We start from the raw sequence: 17,785 nt of genomic DNA on the forward strand, positions 1-17,785 counted from the left end.
AAAGAAATATCTGGGCAGAAGAAAAAGCACAGAATTTCAGAATTAATTTGATAAAAGGCCAAACAAGCAACGTATGGCTTTCCAGATGTTGATGGGTACTGTGGGGATTGAGGCTCCTCAATGCAAGGTAAGAAAGGAATGGCAAAGGAAGTTTGATCTAAATGGTTTTGACACAGTTTGCGATTTATTTCCCACTAAAATTGTTTGGCTACCTTGGTGACCTATAGGTTATTGGGTGTGGGATAATGCAATTATACACACCACCTTTCCTCTATGGGACAGAGGTATGCGTCGGTACATTTCACTAGTCGTTCAGGTCTGGGCAATATTTCAATTTGCATGGTGAATGGAAATATGCACTAGTTAGATGATGATATCCAGGAATTGTTTGGTTTGATTTTTCAAGTTTTTGTCGGAAGCTTAAGGCTGATGGATCCCATCAATTTTACAAATGTCATCTGCCAAACTCAATAGATTAATGTTTTAAAGCCAAAAATAAGTATTACTATTTCCATGCATGCACAATAGGTATGAAGGCATACACTAAAAGTTTATATTGCTCAACACACGGACATATCAACTGTGAGGGTGCTGAAGCAAGGCTTTGGACATAATGCTGCCATGTTTTTGGGTGGAAACATTTATTAAATGAAAAAAGTTGGAAAATGGCTCTGTTCCTAAAACAAAAGGGGGGCAGGGGTTCCCTGCCTCTAAAAAACGAATGAAATTGTCAGAATGTCCAAATTATAAAGTCTGTCACTAGCACTAATAACTTAAACCAACTGTGCAGGGATGAGTAAAGTAAGTTCCCAGTCTCTTGGGTAATCACAAGTGGCAAAAATATAGAAATGTTCCAAACTGTAGAGCTCCAATGTTAGGGTTGTGATCCTTTGCCCTAGGTTCCTTCTCTTAGTGTTTCTCTCCCTTTGCGGCCTCTCAGGCCTGTAAATGTCAAAATAGGCTCCCTGTGCTTCTCCTGTTTATCCCACCAACCTGGCACACTTCTTTTGTCAATCATAGGATTTGTTTGCATAATGTATTCACTTATTTTGGGTGTGGGTCCCAGACTCGCAGTAGTCTGAGTGACTTGGTTTCTTCCTTGCCAAGCAATTGTCCTCTCATAGACTGTCCCTCTTTCGGGTGCGGGTCCCAGACTGGCAGGATTCAAACCGGCTTGGTATACTCTCCTCTTTGAGTGCGAGTCCCAGACTCGTAACATTCACAGTTGCTTGGTTTACTCCCCTGCCAGGCAACAGTCTCAATGTGGACTATCTCTTTTTTGGGTGTGGGTCCCAGGCTCGCAATATTCTGTTTAGCTTAGTTTCAGTTTCTCATATGGGTGCGGGTCCCAGACCCTCTTGATCCGGCATCCGCCTTAATCCCCCTTGCTCCCCGGACCTCCAGCACCAATCTGATAAACCGCATACCTGTTTGCTTCTCTCTGGTAAGCACCAGTATCTCCTGTGCAACTGCTGCGTCTCTTGAGGCTCCTTGTAGTGTTCAGGGCTTAGTCGTGGTATGGGGGACATGAGCCAGCAGCGGCTTGCCTAACGTCTGCTTCTTCTCAGTGCTTCGTCGTCTTCATGGTCGCTTCACCGGTTCTCTGGATGCTCGGAAGTTTCACACGGCAACAGCCCGAGCAGTCCTTGCTTCTTGGACCCTGCTGGGCATCTCGTCCTCAGCTCTCTGATTTCCTACTGCTGGCTCACATCCCTTTTGCTGCTGCATGATTTTCCAGTTTCCTTGGGGGATAGCTCTCCCTCTGACCTCCCAGTGAGTTCTTCCATTGAGCGTCTCCTGCGTCCCTTAGTCCCAAGCACAGTGCTGGCACTCAAGCTCCACCCCTTTCCCCCCCCGCCCCACCTCTCTGGGAGACACACTGGTCTTTTTGCTTCCCCCAGTGAGGGAGACTCTAGCTTCCCCCAGTTCCCCATAGGCTTCTGGGGTTCAAGGTGTTCCACTCTCTGGGTAGTACGGTGATCCACAGCCCCTTTTGTTACAGCACAGGATTCCTGCTCCTCCAGGGAAAGCTTGACAACTGCTTCCTCAGTCTTTCCTCATTTTCTACTCTGTTTGAAATATGAGCAGCTAGCAACCACTAGATTGCTCATTATAGTTCTTAAAAGTAATCCTCATGGTTCCGTTCCTCAGTATCATCCGTAGACCTCTCCCTTGGGTAGCCTAGGATCTTCTATGTCTCAGTGCTTTGTAATGAGGCTCTATCTAGGTAGTTCCTGTTCTTCCTCGTCCCAGTACTTTGAAAGGGGACTGGTACAGAAGTGAAGTGACCAGGGGAGGAGTATGTGTGGAATGGTGGTGTGTTGTCAGGGGTCTTACTCGGGACTAACCTACTAGGTTGTTTGACCTCACAACAGAGAATATTGGTACCATCTGGGAATAGTTCTCCCTAATCACCTAAGGGGTTTCCTCCCCCCTGCAATCCTCCCCTGGTGCACCACCCCCAGGGGCACTAATGTACTGTGAACGCACCACCCTGGCCTCATGGGGAAGGTCTTCACCTAGGGGAGAAGGGACGACATCCACAGATTCATCACACAATATACACCACACAGCACACATGCACGTAATAGTCAGAAGGACAAACCTCATTCTTTTTATACCACCTGTGAGTCGGGAATGAAACTTGGACACAAGGGGTTCATAGCTTTGGTTAAAGCCTTTTATTAGAATAAAAGGGGTTGGGAAAATGCCTCTCTGTCCCTGCACTAGAGGAGTTTCCCTTCCTAAAACCAAAATGAAGGATCTGTCAGCAGTCAAAGTCCAAAACAAAACCTTCTGTGTCCAAAATTCTATTCTAACCCTCACATTCTAACAAAAGCAATTCTAAAGTCGAAATGGAAAATGTCTTTGGGCCTTGAGTGATGTATAAATGTTTTTTGTTTTTTTAACATTTTGTATTGTGTATATGGTCAAAATTTGAACTTTTACACATCCACAATACATATTTCTAAAATTGATACGTCACTGATTAATATTTCAATATTAGTACAATAAAAAATGTACTAAAATAAACCATTCTGTTAATATAAAATTAATGAATCCATAATCAATACAAATTTCATAACATTTACAAAATGCATTTTCAATATTTCATGTTGAGGCCAAGCTCATCCAACATTTTAATCACCTCTGCAGTCAGAAAGAATTCATTACCAGCACTCTCTATTCCAGACTACTTGTGCTATATCCACATTAACTAATGAGAAGAATCTGCTCAAAAAAGCGCCTTCTCATTTCTTTAAGAGCCTCACATTCTACCAAAAGATGACGTAGATTCTCATTTGACACGCTACAATGGCGACATATGCCTTTATTTTCTGAAGTGTGTATTCCTCACTTGGCCAGAATTTCCCCCGTGAGAAAAAGGTTAAGCCGAAAGCACAGGAATTGACCCCTTATTCTTGGACAGGGACATTGGTTTAAATAGGTTGTCAAGAGTCCCAGAGGTTTATCAATCCTAGCAAATGTGGTGTGAAACATATAACTCCTGACCATAGCGATTGTCCTAATCCAGTCCATTTCTTTTAATCGTTTTTTGACCGCTTCAGAATTTTCATTCTGTCTTCTATCCTTACTGCTTTCATACAGGATAGCATCTGCACAATTGACTAGGTTAATAAGAAAGGGTAAATCATTTATACCTATTTATTTAGCTAGAGCTTCAAAAAGTGTATTTTGGGTGGTATAAAATATTTTTGCCACTAAGATTAGGACTTTCCATTGGTACCAATATTCCAGCGACAGTAGGCCAAGTTCATACCGGATTGAAGCCATTGGGGTCCCCATTGGCACATTATGTACCGTTTTCCAAATATGTTGCTATATTTTAGCCCATGGAATAGTTAGACTCATAGAGTTAATTTCCAACCCATACAAAATCTTGGGTACGACTTTGCCCACATAATAGGTTAAGGAGGATTGTATTGTGAACTTGCAGTATTTCCAAAGGATCGTTTTAATTTGATAAATCATCTGATCGCTTTTAGTCAGCAATCGATTTACCCTGTCCTCACGAGAGGTTTAACCCGAGAGCTGAAATCTTAGGTAAATTAACTCCCTTTGGGGTACAATCTTGATGTCTATCTGCCAGCAGAATTTGGCTCTATTTGCTGTGCGGCAAGATAACTGAATCACCTGACACTTCTGGTTGATAACCAGTCTGTTTTAATTTAGCATATTTGCTTGTTTTTGACAGCAGATGTTGAAGCCCCAAAGTCGCCTGCATATGCCAACCAGTTTAATTTTTTTCCACCCAGTTTCAGTGAAACCAACCCAACTCCCCTCATCGCCTTGGTAAAATCACCAGGACTTCTCCCTCTGCCTCCCATTGGCCACTTGGCTTCCATTGCCTGGGTCTAGCAACCCGATAGCAGCCAGCTGCTCCCATTTCCATCTGGGAAGCAGGTGAGTGCTGCCTCCGTTATTTGACTCCATTTGGAGTTTTAAATTGTGTAAAAAGTGCTTGCAAGCCAGTGGGCTTGATCCTCGATCCCCTGTGTCCCCTTCCTGGTTTCCCTCCCGCCTCCCGGTCCGCCCTCCGCCTTCCATTGGCACACTCATCTGGTCATAACCGACCCTCCCAGGGAAGCCCTCTGCCCGGCAGCACCTGTGGCTAAGGGGCCCCAAGGACAAGGGCGGCTCCTACAGAGGCGGCTCCAGATCGTATATACAGGTATCCGCAGGAGAAGTAAGAAGCCAGTAGCCTGACGTCAACCACCACCAACCAAAAGTAAGTTTGGCAAGGGTGGGGACTGAACCAATTACTTCACGTCAGAAAACCTCACCACTCTTACTTAAACATCTTAAAATGTTACTGTGTTACATCATACAGTCTCATATTAAAGTCACGATTACTCGTACCCTAATAGCATCACTATACTGAACCTTGCAGATAGACTGTGCTCCCAACAAAATTGTGTGCCTAATAGCTTCACTGTATCGAATCTTGCATCTAGATTGTGCTACAATTTGAATTTACAAAGTGCGCCCAACATCTTTGAGTGTGCCTAATACCGTCACTGTGCATAAATTTGAATTTAGAAAGTGTGCCTAATAGCGTCACTGTGTCAAAGTTGAATTTAGAAGGTATTCCCAACATCAGAGTGTGCCCTAATAGCGTCTGTGTTAAAGTTGATTTGAGAAAGTGTGCCTAAATAGCGTCACTGTGTTAAAGTTGAATTTAGAAAGTGTGCCTAATGGCGTCACTGAGTTACAGTTGAATTTAGAAAGTGTGCCTAATGGCGTTACTGAGTTACAGTTGAATTTAGAAAGTGTGCCTAATGGCGTCACTGTGCTACAGTTGAATTTGAAAGTGTGCCTAAATAGCATCACTGTATTAAAGTTGAATTTAGAAGGTATTCCCAACATCATTGAGTCTGCCCTAATAGTGTCTGTGTTAAAGTTGAATTTGAAAAGTGTGCCTAGTAGCCTCACTGTGCTAAAGTTGAAATTAGAAAGTGTGCCTGATATGCTCACTGTGCCAAAGTATGAACTTAGAAAGTGTGCCTAATACAATCACTGCTAAAGTTTATTCTAGAAAGTGTGCCTAATTGGCGTCACTTTGCTGAAGTTGAATCTAGAAAGCACCTAATAGTGTCACTGTAGTATAATTGAATTTAGAAAGAGTGCCTAATTAGCATCACTGTGCTAAAGTTTGAATCTAGAGAGTGCGCCAAATAGCGTCACTGTGCCAAAAGCTCAAACTTAGAAAGTGTGCCTAATAGCGGAACTGTGATATAGTTGAATTTAGAGAATGTGCCTGATTAGCGTCACTGTTCTAGGTTTGAATCTAGAAAGTGTGCCTAATAGCGTCACTGTGCTGAGGTTGAACCTAGAAAGTGTGCCTAACTGCGTCACTGTGGTATAGTTGAATCTAGAAAGTGTGCCTAATTTCATCACTGTGCTAAATAAAGCTTGGTGGATGGAGTGGACATATCTCTGTATCTCCTATTTATGCTATATATATGCTATGTACTGTATCCCCATGTTATCTGTATCACATGTTTACCCTATCCATCCTGTCGCTTTTTATACGTATGTCGCTATGGACGCCCCCTGTCCTGCTCTTGCGCTTGGTCGCAGGCGCTTTACTGATAACCACCATATCACACTACTACGCTTACTCTCTTTTATACACCATCATTCAACTAGAACACAGCTATGCTATGACACATTCGGCCTAGCTGTTCTCATACTAACATGACCCCACGAACACCTCATCATCCTAATAAAACACAGCTAGCTGAGCACATACCGGCTAGGCTAGGCGTCTCCTCAGGCCGAGCGCAGCCAGAACTCAGTCTGGGTGTCCACCCTCCAGACTGAACACATCCAACTGATTTCCTCAGCACCACACCTACTGCTAAAAAGCGGGCTATCATGCAACAACCACACCAGCTGCACACATATCCAGTGCGCCCACGCACCATATGACATCTCTCGCTCTCGCTCTTTCCCTCTCTCCCTCTCTCCCTCCTCTCTTCTTCCTCTCTTCTTCCTCTCTCTGGTGTAACAGTAATGCACATCGATGTTTACAGTAGATGGTGTAGTTTTGTTTAACTGATTTACACTTGGCCAATATCACTTCACACAGTATCGGTAGAGGCTTTATTAGTCTTAAAGCGGACCTCATCTGTTTTTTTTCCCTGGGCTAACTGCTCATCAAATCCATGAAAGTGCTTCTTACGGGTAGGGTTCCGAAAGAGCTTTTCCTGAGCAAGCTCAACATTGCAGGGCATAATGCGGACTGGAAGTTAATGGCTTGCGCTACCGCATTGTTGTCAGACCAAAAACAAACCCTCTTATTGGCCATAACAACAGTGCGACAACAATGGGGAACATTTCCAAGACCATTATGTTCTTTGTTCTCCCCTTCTTGTGCCACTGCTGTGGCCACTTCTGAGCACACCACTCTGGCCCTAGGATTACGCCGAAACCTTCGCTTCCCGCAGCGTCTGAAAACAACTGTAGTTCAGTGTTGGTTTCCCACAGGGTTCGCCAGATTTGCACCCCATTGAAGCTGTCTAAGAATCTGTACCACATCCTTAAGTCTTCCTTGAGGCCAGTGCTTAATCTAATATGGTGTTCTTTCTGGACCACACCCGCTTCAATTATACACCTATAAATAGTCAAAACTATTGCCTGCAACTTATTACCTGGTAATCTCTAAGATCTGTTCAAACTATGTGAGCGTCCCCAGGATGTTTTCCTTCCATTTTCCTTGGGCGAGGGCTCCCCTTAATTTTAAGGCACATGTAGACTGAGATTTTACCTTGATCTAATTCCAGGGTCAAGATATCCAGAAACTCTCTCTCCCTCCATAGCTAACCCGCTCTCAAAAACTCTCCTTCAAACCATGTCTGAAATCTACTTAGCTGTACGATATCCCTGTTTAATCCTTCCCAGTATTCAAACATCCCGCAGGACCCATAGAGTTGGGTACTTTCCTATCCCTTTTGGCAGGCAGTCCTTCATTCCCCATAGCTACTTGCCAGTTGCATCTGTACATATTTCAGTGCCTGTAGACCGCCGGTCCCAAGTGGTTAAACGGTACTCTCGTGGGATGGCAAGTAATCGGCCTCAATCTCTGGATAACCAACAACTTCTTTCCCTGTCCTCTGGAAGAATAAGGATTCTGGCTTTTTCCTCCCTCCCATAAGAATCGGAGCAATGTGTTCTTAACTTCACCCAGGAATTGCCTTGGCACCAGTACTGACAACATGGTGAAAAATAAGAAGCAGCCTGGGTACCACAACACAGATTTCTGATGGCTGGAGAAACGAAACCCTGCACAGTCCAGCGTCCCCTCGTCCACCAAGTTGCAAGGCAAATTCCAGCCTCAAGCGTACATATTCTTCAAGCCCATATTGTTTGCAGTGGTTATTATTTGAACATTTTTTTTATTGTGATGCAGCCATACTAGCGACTTTTCACATCCAATAAAAGAAATGTCACTATAAAATATATACAAATCGAGTAGTGTGTACATTAAAATGTAACATGCAACAACTAATATTAAAACGTTAATTCTGTTATGAGGCTAAAACAGAAAATGAGAGAGAAAAGAAAAGGACAAAAAACTAAAAAACAAACATGCACACAGAAAGAGCAGACAATAAGCAGGAGGTAAATTAGCACCCCAAGACCATTTCACAGAGTTAAGTTTCACCGAAAAAAAAAATGCGGATTTCTTTATTTGGGGGTGGGTCCCTTCTCCAAGCCCCCTGTTTTTCTATCCTTGTAACACTAGCCCAACTCCATCCCCAACCATTTTGACCCATTATCCCGCTCCCACGTATATTTTTGATTAACATTTTTGATATTCTGGTTTTCGATCAAAATTACTGGGCACCGTTTTAATGTTTGAAAAGGATGAAGTTTTAAACCCAAATAAGTTAATTAATTCACACAGAGCACCGGAAGACAAGATAGATACCAGTTAAATTTAGGAGTGGTCTTCAACGGACGTTTAAACACAACTATTTTTGATTCATGAGGATTTACCAAAAGTTTGTTTATCTTGGCATATTTGTCAAAGGCATTCAATAAATGTTGTCTTGGGAGGATAGCTTAGGGGCAACCTGCTCGCCTTGGAAGCAAGACGACACAGTGCACAACAGGTACGATCCTCGGGTCCGCGCTTAGAAACCTCTGGGTATTAAGCGCGTTATAAATAACCTATCATATCATATATCAATGTTGCAGTCCAACGGGTGAATGGACCAGTAAAAGATATCCTCAGCGTACGTAATCCAATTTATGGATTGGCTGCCAATTTTAGGACTAACCAGCAAATGAGGCTCCAAGGCTTGGGCCAAATCAGCCAGGTATAAATTAAATTAAATAATGGGGGAGCGACAGTACAACCCTGTCTGACTCCCCTTTCTGACCTAACCTCCCTCCACAAATCTCCTTTGTTGTTCAATCTCGAGTCATCATGCAAACTAACTCGAATATTAAGCAGTGAACTGCGCATTCCCCACTGTTTGTTTCATCCACAGGCGGTCTCTATTAATAGTGTCAAAATCCTGCAACAGATCTACCCATACCCCATATACAATGGGCCCTTTCTTTGCCAAGACACATTTGACACCACAGACATTACTAGACTGTTCAGGGTGGTGGAAAGGCCCTTCCTGTAACCTGTCTGTAATTTAGAAAGGATCTTCTCTTTATCAACCCATTTTTCTACTTTGTGCAGTACGGCCCCGGTGAAAACCTTGCTATCTGCATCAAGAAGGGCAATCAGACGATAATTTGCAGGATCTGTACGATTGCCTTTCTTGTAAATGGGTATGACAACCGCGGCCCTCCAAGATGATGGAATCCTTCTTTTATTCAGGATTTCTCTAAACAAAGACAGCAAGATTCTCGACCAGAACGGTGCATCAGACTTGCACATTGAGTTTGTTAGGCTGTTTGGGCCAGGCGTCCTTGAGGCTGAAGATTTTTTAATAACATCCAAGATTAAATCCTCGTCGAATGAGAGGTCCCATTTTGCTTCACTGTTAAAGTAAAAGACTCTCCCTGCTTTTTGCCTTATACATATTCCCAAAGTACTCGCACCAGACTGCCTCTGAGATGACATTACTTTGTACCTGGTTTTGAGTGCACTTTGTGCTGTTAACTAACGCGGAAAGCAGCAAGAGTTATTGTGAGCAAAGATACTAATCAACTCAGCATCCTGCTGAGCCTGTAGGTATCTGTTCGAGCAAGACCAGCTTCTATGCATATTCCTTAATCTCCTAGGCTCCAAACTATATTCCATATCTGTTTTACAAAAACATTTCATATTTCTAAGGGCAGATCTCGGGTCTCTTTCTCTGCCTGGTAACTTCACTATAAGCATGCAGATGTTTTCTATACAGAGGATACAGATCCCAGAGATAAACAATGAAGTTCAAAGGGGTGAAAATGATCTCCAGCTCCTTAGGTGAGTGCACGTAGCACCCAAGAGTTTAGTGTTCAAGCTTGCTCCATTACGCCTGAACTTGATCACTCTTCCTAGTGATTTACCATTAGGTTCCCATCGTAGACTCCCCTACACTCCTCTCCCCCTTTACCAAGCAATAGGTTAAAAAAAAACACCAGAATGTTTTGATCACTAGATCCCTTGTTCAGGACTTGAAAGTCAATACAAGCCGCAAACGGGTTCCTCAAAATTATGAAGTAGTTCATTGTAGTGCCAGAACTATTTTGAGACCATGTGAAGACAGGAGGGAAGTCTCAACTTACATTGCGTTGGCTAAAACCTTGTTCCAGCTTAACAGAAATGATAACGACCTTTCTCCATTGACCGAGGGGTCTTGGTAGCTGAAGTTATTGTTCCATTGATCAATTGTTAAAAGAAAGCAACAAAATACAATTTAATAAAATTAAAAATGCAAGGCCAATTGAAGAAGGCAGCAGAGAAGGTTTTATTCGAACCCCTTGCTGACTTTATATAGAGATCTGTATCCTAACCACTTCACAACTGTCGTCATCTGCCAAAGCCCGTAACAGCATAAATGTGCTGGGCTCGGTAAAAACCGGTTGCATCCACAGCATAGTTTTTGTCTAATGTCACACTGTGGCTACAGTGGAAAGGTGCTGTCTTTTACTTTTTAAGTCTATCAACAATTGGAAAAATCAACAATTGGAAAAAAGGAAATCACACAAAGTTCACTCAACAAACTATTTTCGCACCCAGTTGACTGTTGCAATGTGTGACTGTTGATAATTCAAATGCCTGACAAGAATAGTATCTCGGGATCCACAGCCCAAGAAGGAGAAGCAAGACCCCCCTTAAGGGATATGAATTTTGGCCCAGGAAGGTGACATGTGGCTGGTGGATCGGCATTTCACAGCATGATGATACTGAGCACCAGGGAGGAAATACTTTTTTTTTAAAACAATTTTTATTGGTTTTTACAACAAACAATTGATCACATAAACAAACTTAGCAGAGTATGTTGCATATTACATGGCCTATGTATTGTTTGTTACTAATTGCTAAAAGAATAGACACCAATACACAAAAAGAAAAAACTAACACACTCCTCCTCCCTCCCCCTACCTCCTCGACAGCTCAAGCCTATTCCGTTTCGCCGTCCGGCGCTTTCTTTAGGGGTGCATCCTCTTCCACGTCTTGGGAGGTGTCACCTCTGCTTGAAGTTTCCAAAGTAAAGCCGGACAATGTGGCCACTAAGTGTCTCCAAGCCGTCAGTACCTCTGTTTCTTCATCCCCCCTCTATTGGCTGCCTCGGTCCATACTGTGGTTTCGATATCAGCCCACCTCTTGAGATCATCCCACCAGACCTCTATCTTGGGTCTGTGGCAAGCTTTCCAGCTCATAGCGATTCTGCACTTAGCTGGTATGTAGGCCAGGTCTTTGAGCTTGCTCACATGCTTTAACCCACGGGATCTAGGGAACCCTCCCAGCATGCATGCCCACGCCAATTCCACTCTTAGTATGATATCTTTCTCCGCTAAGCGGTGCGCCACCTCTTTCCAAAATGCCATGAATTCTGGGCAGGCCCCAAACATATGTGTCATCCCGGCATTCTCCTCTCCGCATTTGGGGCACGTTTGTACGCCAGCATTTTTAAATCAGGCTATCTTCTGGGGGGGTCAAGTACCAGGGAGGAAATACTTGCTTGTAGTCATGGTAAGCAGTGTTATGGGCACTGTATCCATTGGATTGATATTCCACAAAGTCAGTTGGGCTGCTTATCCCTTGGATTGTGAAGGCAAAATGTACACTGGATGCTGTACTCATAGGTCTGGGTGTTAGTTTAGGGAATCCTGACCAAAACCTGGTATGTAGTTGGCTCTTTTCACTGTTTTGAGTAGACCTCACAGTTTTGAGACTAATTGTCCCTCCTGAGTTGTAGCTGAAATCTGCAGGTGGTCATCCCAACCTGTGCTCCTTTTTATCTTAAAGCTAAAGATTAGCTTAGGACCCGTAGCCTTGGATGTGGGTGGGTAGAGCATGGGAGCCTATTGTGAACGTGGGCAATCTTTCAAGGAAGCCAGAGATTGCTTTAATGAGCCCATCCCAACCTTCTATATTTAGGACTTCAAGGAAGGTAATCTGTGTTATCACAGTGAGGGTCTGTACCATTATAAGAATTCCTCCAATGCAACCTGTAGTGCTACCAGTGTTGAACTTTATTTTGGTCTTGTGTATTTTTGATCCTTCCACAAAGCCCAAGAATTGCAAGATAAAATGATGTATCACTGGTATTATTCCCCAGATAGAATGCACAGATTTTAATCGGTCTGACAAATGTGTACAGGCAATGTGCCAAAAGTCATGTGTGTTGTGGATGCTCAGGTATGCAGGACTTTTAAATTGAGTTTAGATCCTCCATTCATGAAAGGGTGCACCGACCAATGCTGTAAAATGCGCTTTTGAGCTTCTGTAACCACCGGAGATGTATCTGTTGATGGATTTATTGATTTTAAAGCTTTTGCCCAAACGTCCACTCTTGACAATGTGATGTTTCGTTAAAGACGGTGGTGTGAAGCAGGGCACCCCCAGCCCTCATACCCAGATCTATGTGGTTCACCTGTATCTTTCACATTTTAGTAATGGAGAGACTCACTTTCGCTATTGATGGTAAGACTAAAAGTTTTGGATATGGACTGTCTGCCCGCAAACGTTTTGTTCGGGAGTGGACTGCCCGCAGTGTAGCTGCTTTGGCCCACGTTTTGACCATTAATTTAAAACGGGGGCCCTAGCAATTTCTGTCCCTTGCCCCCAATGTTAAGGGTGCGGGTGACACCCCTGCAATCCCTGGATCCAAAGATACTGAACATGGGGAGCCAAGCACACTCCCACAATTCCCGCTCTTCATGTTCGGTATTTTCAGATTCAAAATGATCGCAAAAATTCAAACTAATGATAGTGACCGAATTCGGTCAAATCTACCATTCGCTCACATTTTTACGATAAATTTGGGTAATAATGAAGATTCAATGTAATATCGCCCCTTTTCCTGTTGTTGGCAGCCATGAACTCTGGCATAGACTTACTGAGCCATGAGCTAACTTAGTATGACTTGACTGTTCTGGCCATTGATCTTTGTTTAAATTAGCACATTGCTGTAGTTTCGGTTGCTAAGGGGGGTAGGGTAGGATGAAGAGGGACAATAAGATAATGCATTTGTTGCAACTGTTAACCATGGCTCAATAAAAACAGGAGGCACTGTTGGTTTACACAAATAAGGTTACTTTTTATATGGCAGGAAGTCTATACTGAAACTCCATACCTAATAAACCTTATAAAATAACATGCTGTCTTGTATTGGCTAGACAATTAACCATACACTTTTGTTTCTGGGATATTTTTATTTTAAGACAATGTGCCACAAATCAGTACCTTAGGAAGAAAGATGACACAAACAGATATTGTCCTGGAGCCTGTGCCGAACATACCCGTTGTGGCCCTGTTATTGTTCCTGAGGAACATCTTCAGGTATGTTTAAATTAACTGTTTGTAGTTAGTGTTAATAGACTTGACTAATACATGCAAACGTTAAAACTTGCTTTTGCTTGTCCAAAAAGAAAAATCAATGAAAAAGGCTTTTAGGGCAATTATTTTTTTAAAAATGTTTATTTTCTAAATATCCCTTACTTTTTAGGAGCCGCCAGCATTCTGCTAGACGTTGTTGGATTTTATTTAGGGACTCTTAAGCAGGTTTTTATATCACTTTCTGTTGAGGCTTTATCCCATTGGTATGGCCTCAAAGCGCTGTAGGTGGACGCCCTCGCGGGGGTGGGGGCAACGTAGTCCAGGTTTGGGAACATTGATCAGAGGAGTTTAGAATGCTTGTGCATTTTGGGCAAAGCGAAGTTGCGTAGGAGTGGCCATGTCCCTACTAGCTACCCATATCGAGCTGGCAAGTGGATGGGTGCTTTGAAGTTGACAAGAGAGTATTCAAGAGTAGAACTCATTATGTGTCCAGCTAGACCACATTTGTTTGTGGGGATAGCTACATTGTAATGGCAGAAGTGTTGTGCGATGAGTCTTTGGGAGTAGTGTATGTTTGCAGATGTGGGAGGCCTTGTCTTCGGCTATCTTCCATATGCAAGACGTGTGATGGGTACCTGTGTTCTCTGGCTGTGTTCTTGGTTTCGTAGGTGTGGCATGGACTCTCTCCTGAGTTCTGCTGGATATTTCAAGATTATTTTTACTGTCATTCGGTGATATCATGGAAGTTCTTGGCGGCCCGCCTACTTGAAGTGGTTCACTAGCTCAAGAGGGCAAGACTTGTCAGGGTGGTAGGGGGAATAGCCATGTCTTGGGGGCTCTCTTGAAGGCCAGGTGGTCCTCTGTGTCAGATGTTAAGCAGCATTGAATTCCAGATAGTGGGGGCTTGGACGAAGATGGATTGTCCTCCTAGTGTAGTTGATTTGAAGGTGGGGATCACAAGGAGGAATGCAGTGCCTGAATAGAGGTTTCTGTTGGGTTGGTAGCGGGTGATTTTCTGTTGAAGGTATTCTGGGTCTGTCTTGTGGAGGGCGCAGTGACTGATGCACTTGGCTTTGAAAGTGGCCCATGGTCTGACCGGTAGCCAGTGGAGGATACGGAGGGCAGGGATGATGTGCTCTCTGGGACAGAGGGCAAGGAGGAGCCTAGATGAGTTCTGGACCCTTTGGATCTTTGAGTTGATAAGCAGGTGCGCACAAGTAGAGGGAGTTGGCGTAGTCTAGCCAGAAGAGGGCAATGGGCAAGATTGCAGTGATACTGTGGTGGTAGGCAAAGTAAGGGAGGATGCGCCTGAGAGTGCACAGATTTAGACTCCGTGTTCATGTGGTGTGAGTGTGTCTGGTCAGTGTCCATGGTGCATCCCAGGTTTTTTACTAAAGTGGATGCAGCGCGAGGAGGGGGTGGGGCCTAAGGAAGAAGGCCAGGGTGTTGGTTGGGGAAGAGATCTGTAGTCAAACAATGGCTATTTTCAACATGTAGTTCATTCGGGTCATATATATCTATCCGTTCAAATAAGTACTCGGGCAATAATACACAGTTTAAAAAGATACCAAGTATATTAAAAAAGTAATGTCTATATAAGGACTCTCCCTAATCTCCATGTGTGGGCACTCTACCAGAGGTGAGCACCCAACATAAAATAACAGGGAGGTGGGAAGAACATGGGGAACCATAACATCTAGCAAGCAGGTACCCTACAGGCCTGAAAAATAATGTACAGCATCCAAAATACACATCCCACTAGTGTATATGTAAGGCCCAGGCCTGATGGTTAAAACCTAATACATATGGTATTGTGTGGGATATAAAGGGGAAAACCTATTTTACAAGCAGGACATTTTTCTTAAATCCCTAAGCCCTATAACAGTAATCCACATTCATAAGTACCTCGTAGGACATTATATTAAAATGTCTGCATAAGTACATTTCTGATGCTTGTTAATCTGCTTAGAATCACATGCTGTGCATATGGTCCGACATCCAGTGGTAACAGCGGCGTATTGCATCTTGTCTTTCGGGGGACCGAAAGGGGACGTCGGCATAGGCGTGTCTGAAACGCTATCCCTATTGTGAAGTGTGTAGTACCCAAAATCCCTCACGCGCCGAGGTCCCTCAGATTGTTTTTTTCCGCCCAGATAACTGGTCGCCCTATAGCGGAGCTCTTCATGAGACATTGTTTATCTTACCGAATTGTCGGTTTAATCCCCGTTAAGTCACTTTGCCTATCAAGAACATCTTCGACGAAGACTACGGGGGAATCGTCTACGGCTGGGTGTTCCGGCGCCTAAGATCCGGCGTCCAGACCTCCACGTGGTCGGGCCTTCTGGCTGGCCTACACAGTAGGGAGAGTGGGCTCGGGGTTTGCCATACAGCTATGTCTTTCCTCTTTTCCACTTCTTTCCTTTTTGTTCTGGTCACCCTTCCCTTCTGCTATGGAAAGGACCCCTTTTAGATTCTGCCCTGTGTGTAGGGTCAGATATCCGTGGAAAGACGAGCACACGTCGTATAACGCTTGTCTCCCCCTAGAGCACTAAAGCAGTGTTCGGCGTGTAAACTCTTAAACCTAAAACCCTTAAGGAGCGCCGGTTGAAGCGGTGGGCCGCGTACGGAATGTCACGCGTGGAGCCTCCCTCCCCTGCCGCGACACCAGCCGAAAGTGACGGGGGTACATCGGATGACCTGACGTTATAGACCTTGAGGCGGACTATTCCAGAGCCGCCACGCCCGTCCCTGACCCTTCCAGCCTCGACTCCGGTCCAGCTACAGGGACCACACCCAGTGACAGGGGCGTACAATCGCACCGCACAAAGCACACAACCCAAGCGCCCTCCTCGATGACTTCGTCGAAAAAGGCGAAAGCGCCATCGGATCGATCTGATCCGAAGCCTTCCCCACATCCGCAGCAGCGCATGATGACTGGGCTTAACAAACATAACAAGGGCGCTACTCCCCAAACTACACACGCCGAAGTTTCTGAACAAGGTTTCCCAGGCCCGTGCAGGCCCTAAAACTAAGAGTAGGCCTCTACCCGAGAAGCTATCATCGGAGGCGTTGTCTCCCGAAGATTCGGTGACTATCAGTAAGGGCATCAATAGGATTGCTACGGCGGTGGGCCTAGTACTGGTTCCGCCCACAGTTATGGGCCAATCCGCCGAAAGGTTTTCCACGGATTTGGAAGACGACCCCCGAAGATTCCTACGAAGAAAGCCAGGTACCCCTCTCAAGCACCCTGAGGAGATCCTCTCAACGCCTTAGGGCAGAGGATCCGGTTCCTACTCAGCTGGGTCCATTTGGGTCATCCAAGTGGACCACGGAGCAATTCGAGGGGTGTATGCATCGGCTGGAGCAGTTTTTCAAGGCTTCTGATCAACCTCCGCCAAAAAAAGCTCGGGTAGACACTAACCCTCAAACACAAGTTGCCCATCTCCTAGATGTCCAACACTATGTTGACTATCAAGAAGATGTCCGGAAAGACACGTATAGAGACATCTATACAGAAGAAGAGGAGGCTTCTTTTCTGGACAATTATGGGGAAGATCAAGGCGCAACGGACAACTGGGAGGACACCCAGCAGGATGATCACAATTCTGATATCGTTTGCCTCGACTCTCCCCCATCCACCCTGGTTCGACAAGCTCCCCTGGTGGATGATCAAATGGCTTTCAACAACATGTTGAAAAAAGCAGCGGAATTCTTTAAAATTGCCACGCTTGAAGCCTTGCCCGAACAAGATTTCGCGGAGGACATTATTAATGACGAGCCTCTGGCAAGCCAGTCTATCCCTCTCTTGAGCTCTGTAAAGAGACGGCTGGCCACTTCCTTACTCGCACCCACTCAGACTAGGGCTGTGAACCCAAGGGTCGAAAAACTTTTCCGGCCCTCCCCCACCGACCCGCTTTATATCAAAGGGCAAGCAATCCCAGACTCGCTGGTGGTAACCAACACTCGCAAGAGAGCAGGGGTTCCCCTTGCCACGGGAGAGTCACCCACGGACAAGGAATCCAAAAGGTTGTATGCCTTAGGCAAACGGGTCACGTCGTGGCGGTTTATACCGTCCGGATTGCCAATAACACGACGTTACTGGCAAGCTACGTCGACGCCCAATTGAACCTACTCCCAGGAAGGCCTTCAGGAGGTTCCGGAACCAACCAGAGCCAAGTCTCGGAGGGCAAACTTGCCAATCAGAATGTTGTAAAGAATACCCTGGACTCCGCAGAGACAGCAGGCAGGTCTCTCGCACAGGGTACTCTCCTAAAGAGACACGCGTGGCTGCGCACGTCGGGCTTTAGGCCT

At 44.8% G+C, this 17,785-nt stretch overlaps 1 protein-coding gene across 2 annotated transcripts in view; it reads left to right on the forward strand.

Annotated features, from left to right (window-relative positions):
• The window catches only part of LMLN (leishmanolysin like peptidase), a 951,783-nt gene that overhangs the window by 75,429 nt on the left and 858,569 nt on the right, over nucleotides 1–17,785 (forward strand). For both annotated transcript variants that reach the window (XM_069616632.1, XM_069616633.1), the window contains exon 5: nucleotides 13,360–13,477. In XM_069616632.1, the coding sequence (XP_069472733.1) occupies nucleotides 13,360–13,477 (118 nt within the window). The remainder of the gene's footprint in view (nucleotides 1–13,359; nucleotides 13,478–17,785) is intronic.

This window comes from Ambystoma mexicanum, chromosome 9 (assembly GCF_040938575.1).
Source record: "Ambystoma mexicanum isolate Mex_15411 chromosome 9, UKY_AmexF1_1, whole genome shotgun sequence".
Taxonomy (NCBI): Eukaryota; Metazoa; Chordata; class Amphibia; order Caudata; family Ambystomatidae; genus Ambystoma; species Ambystoma mexicanum.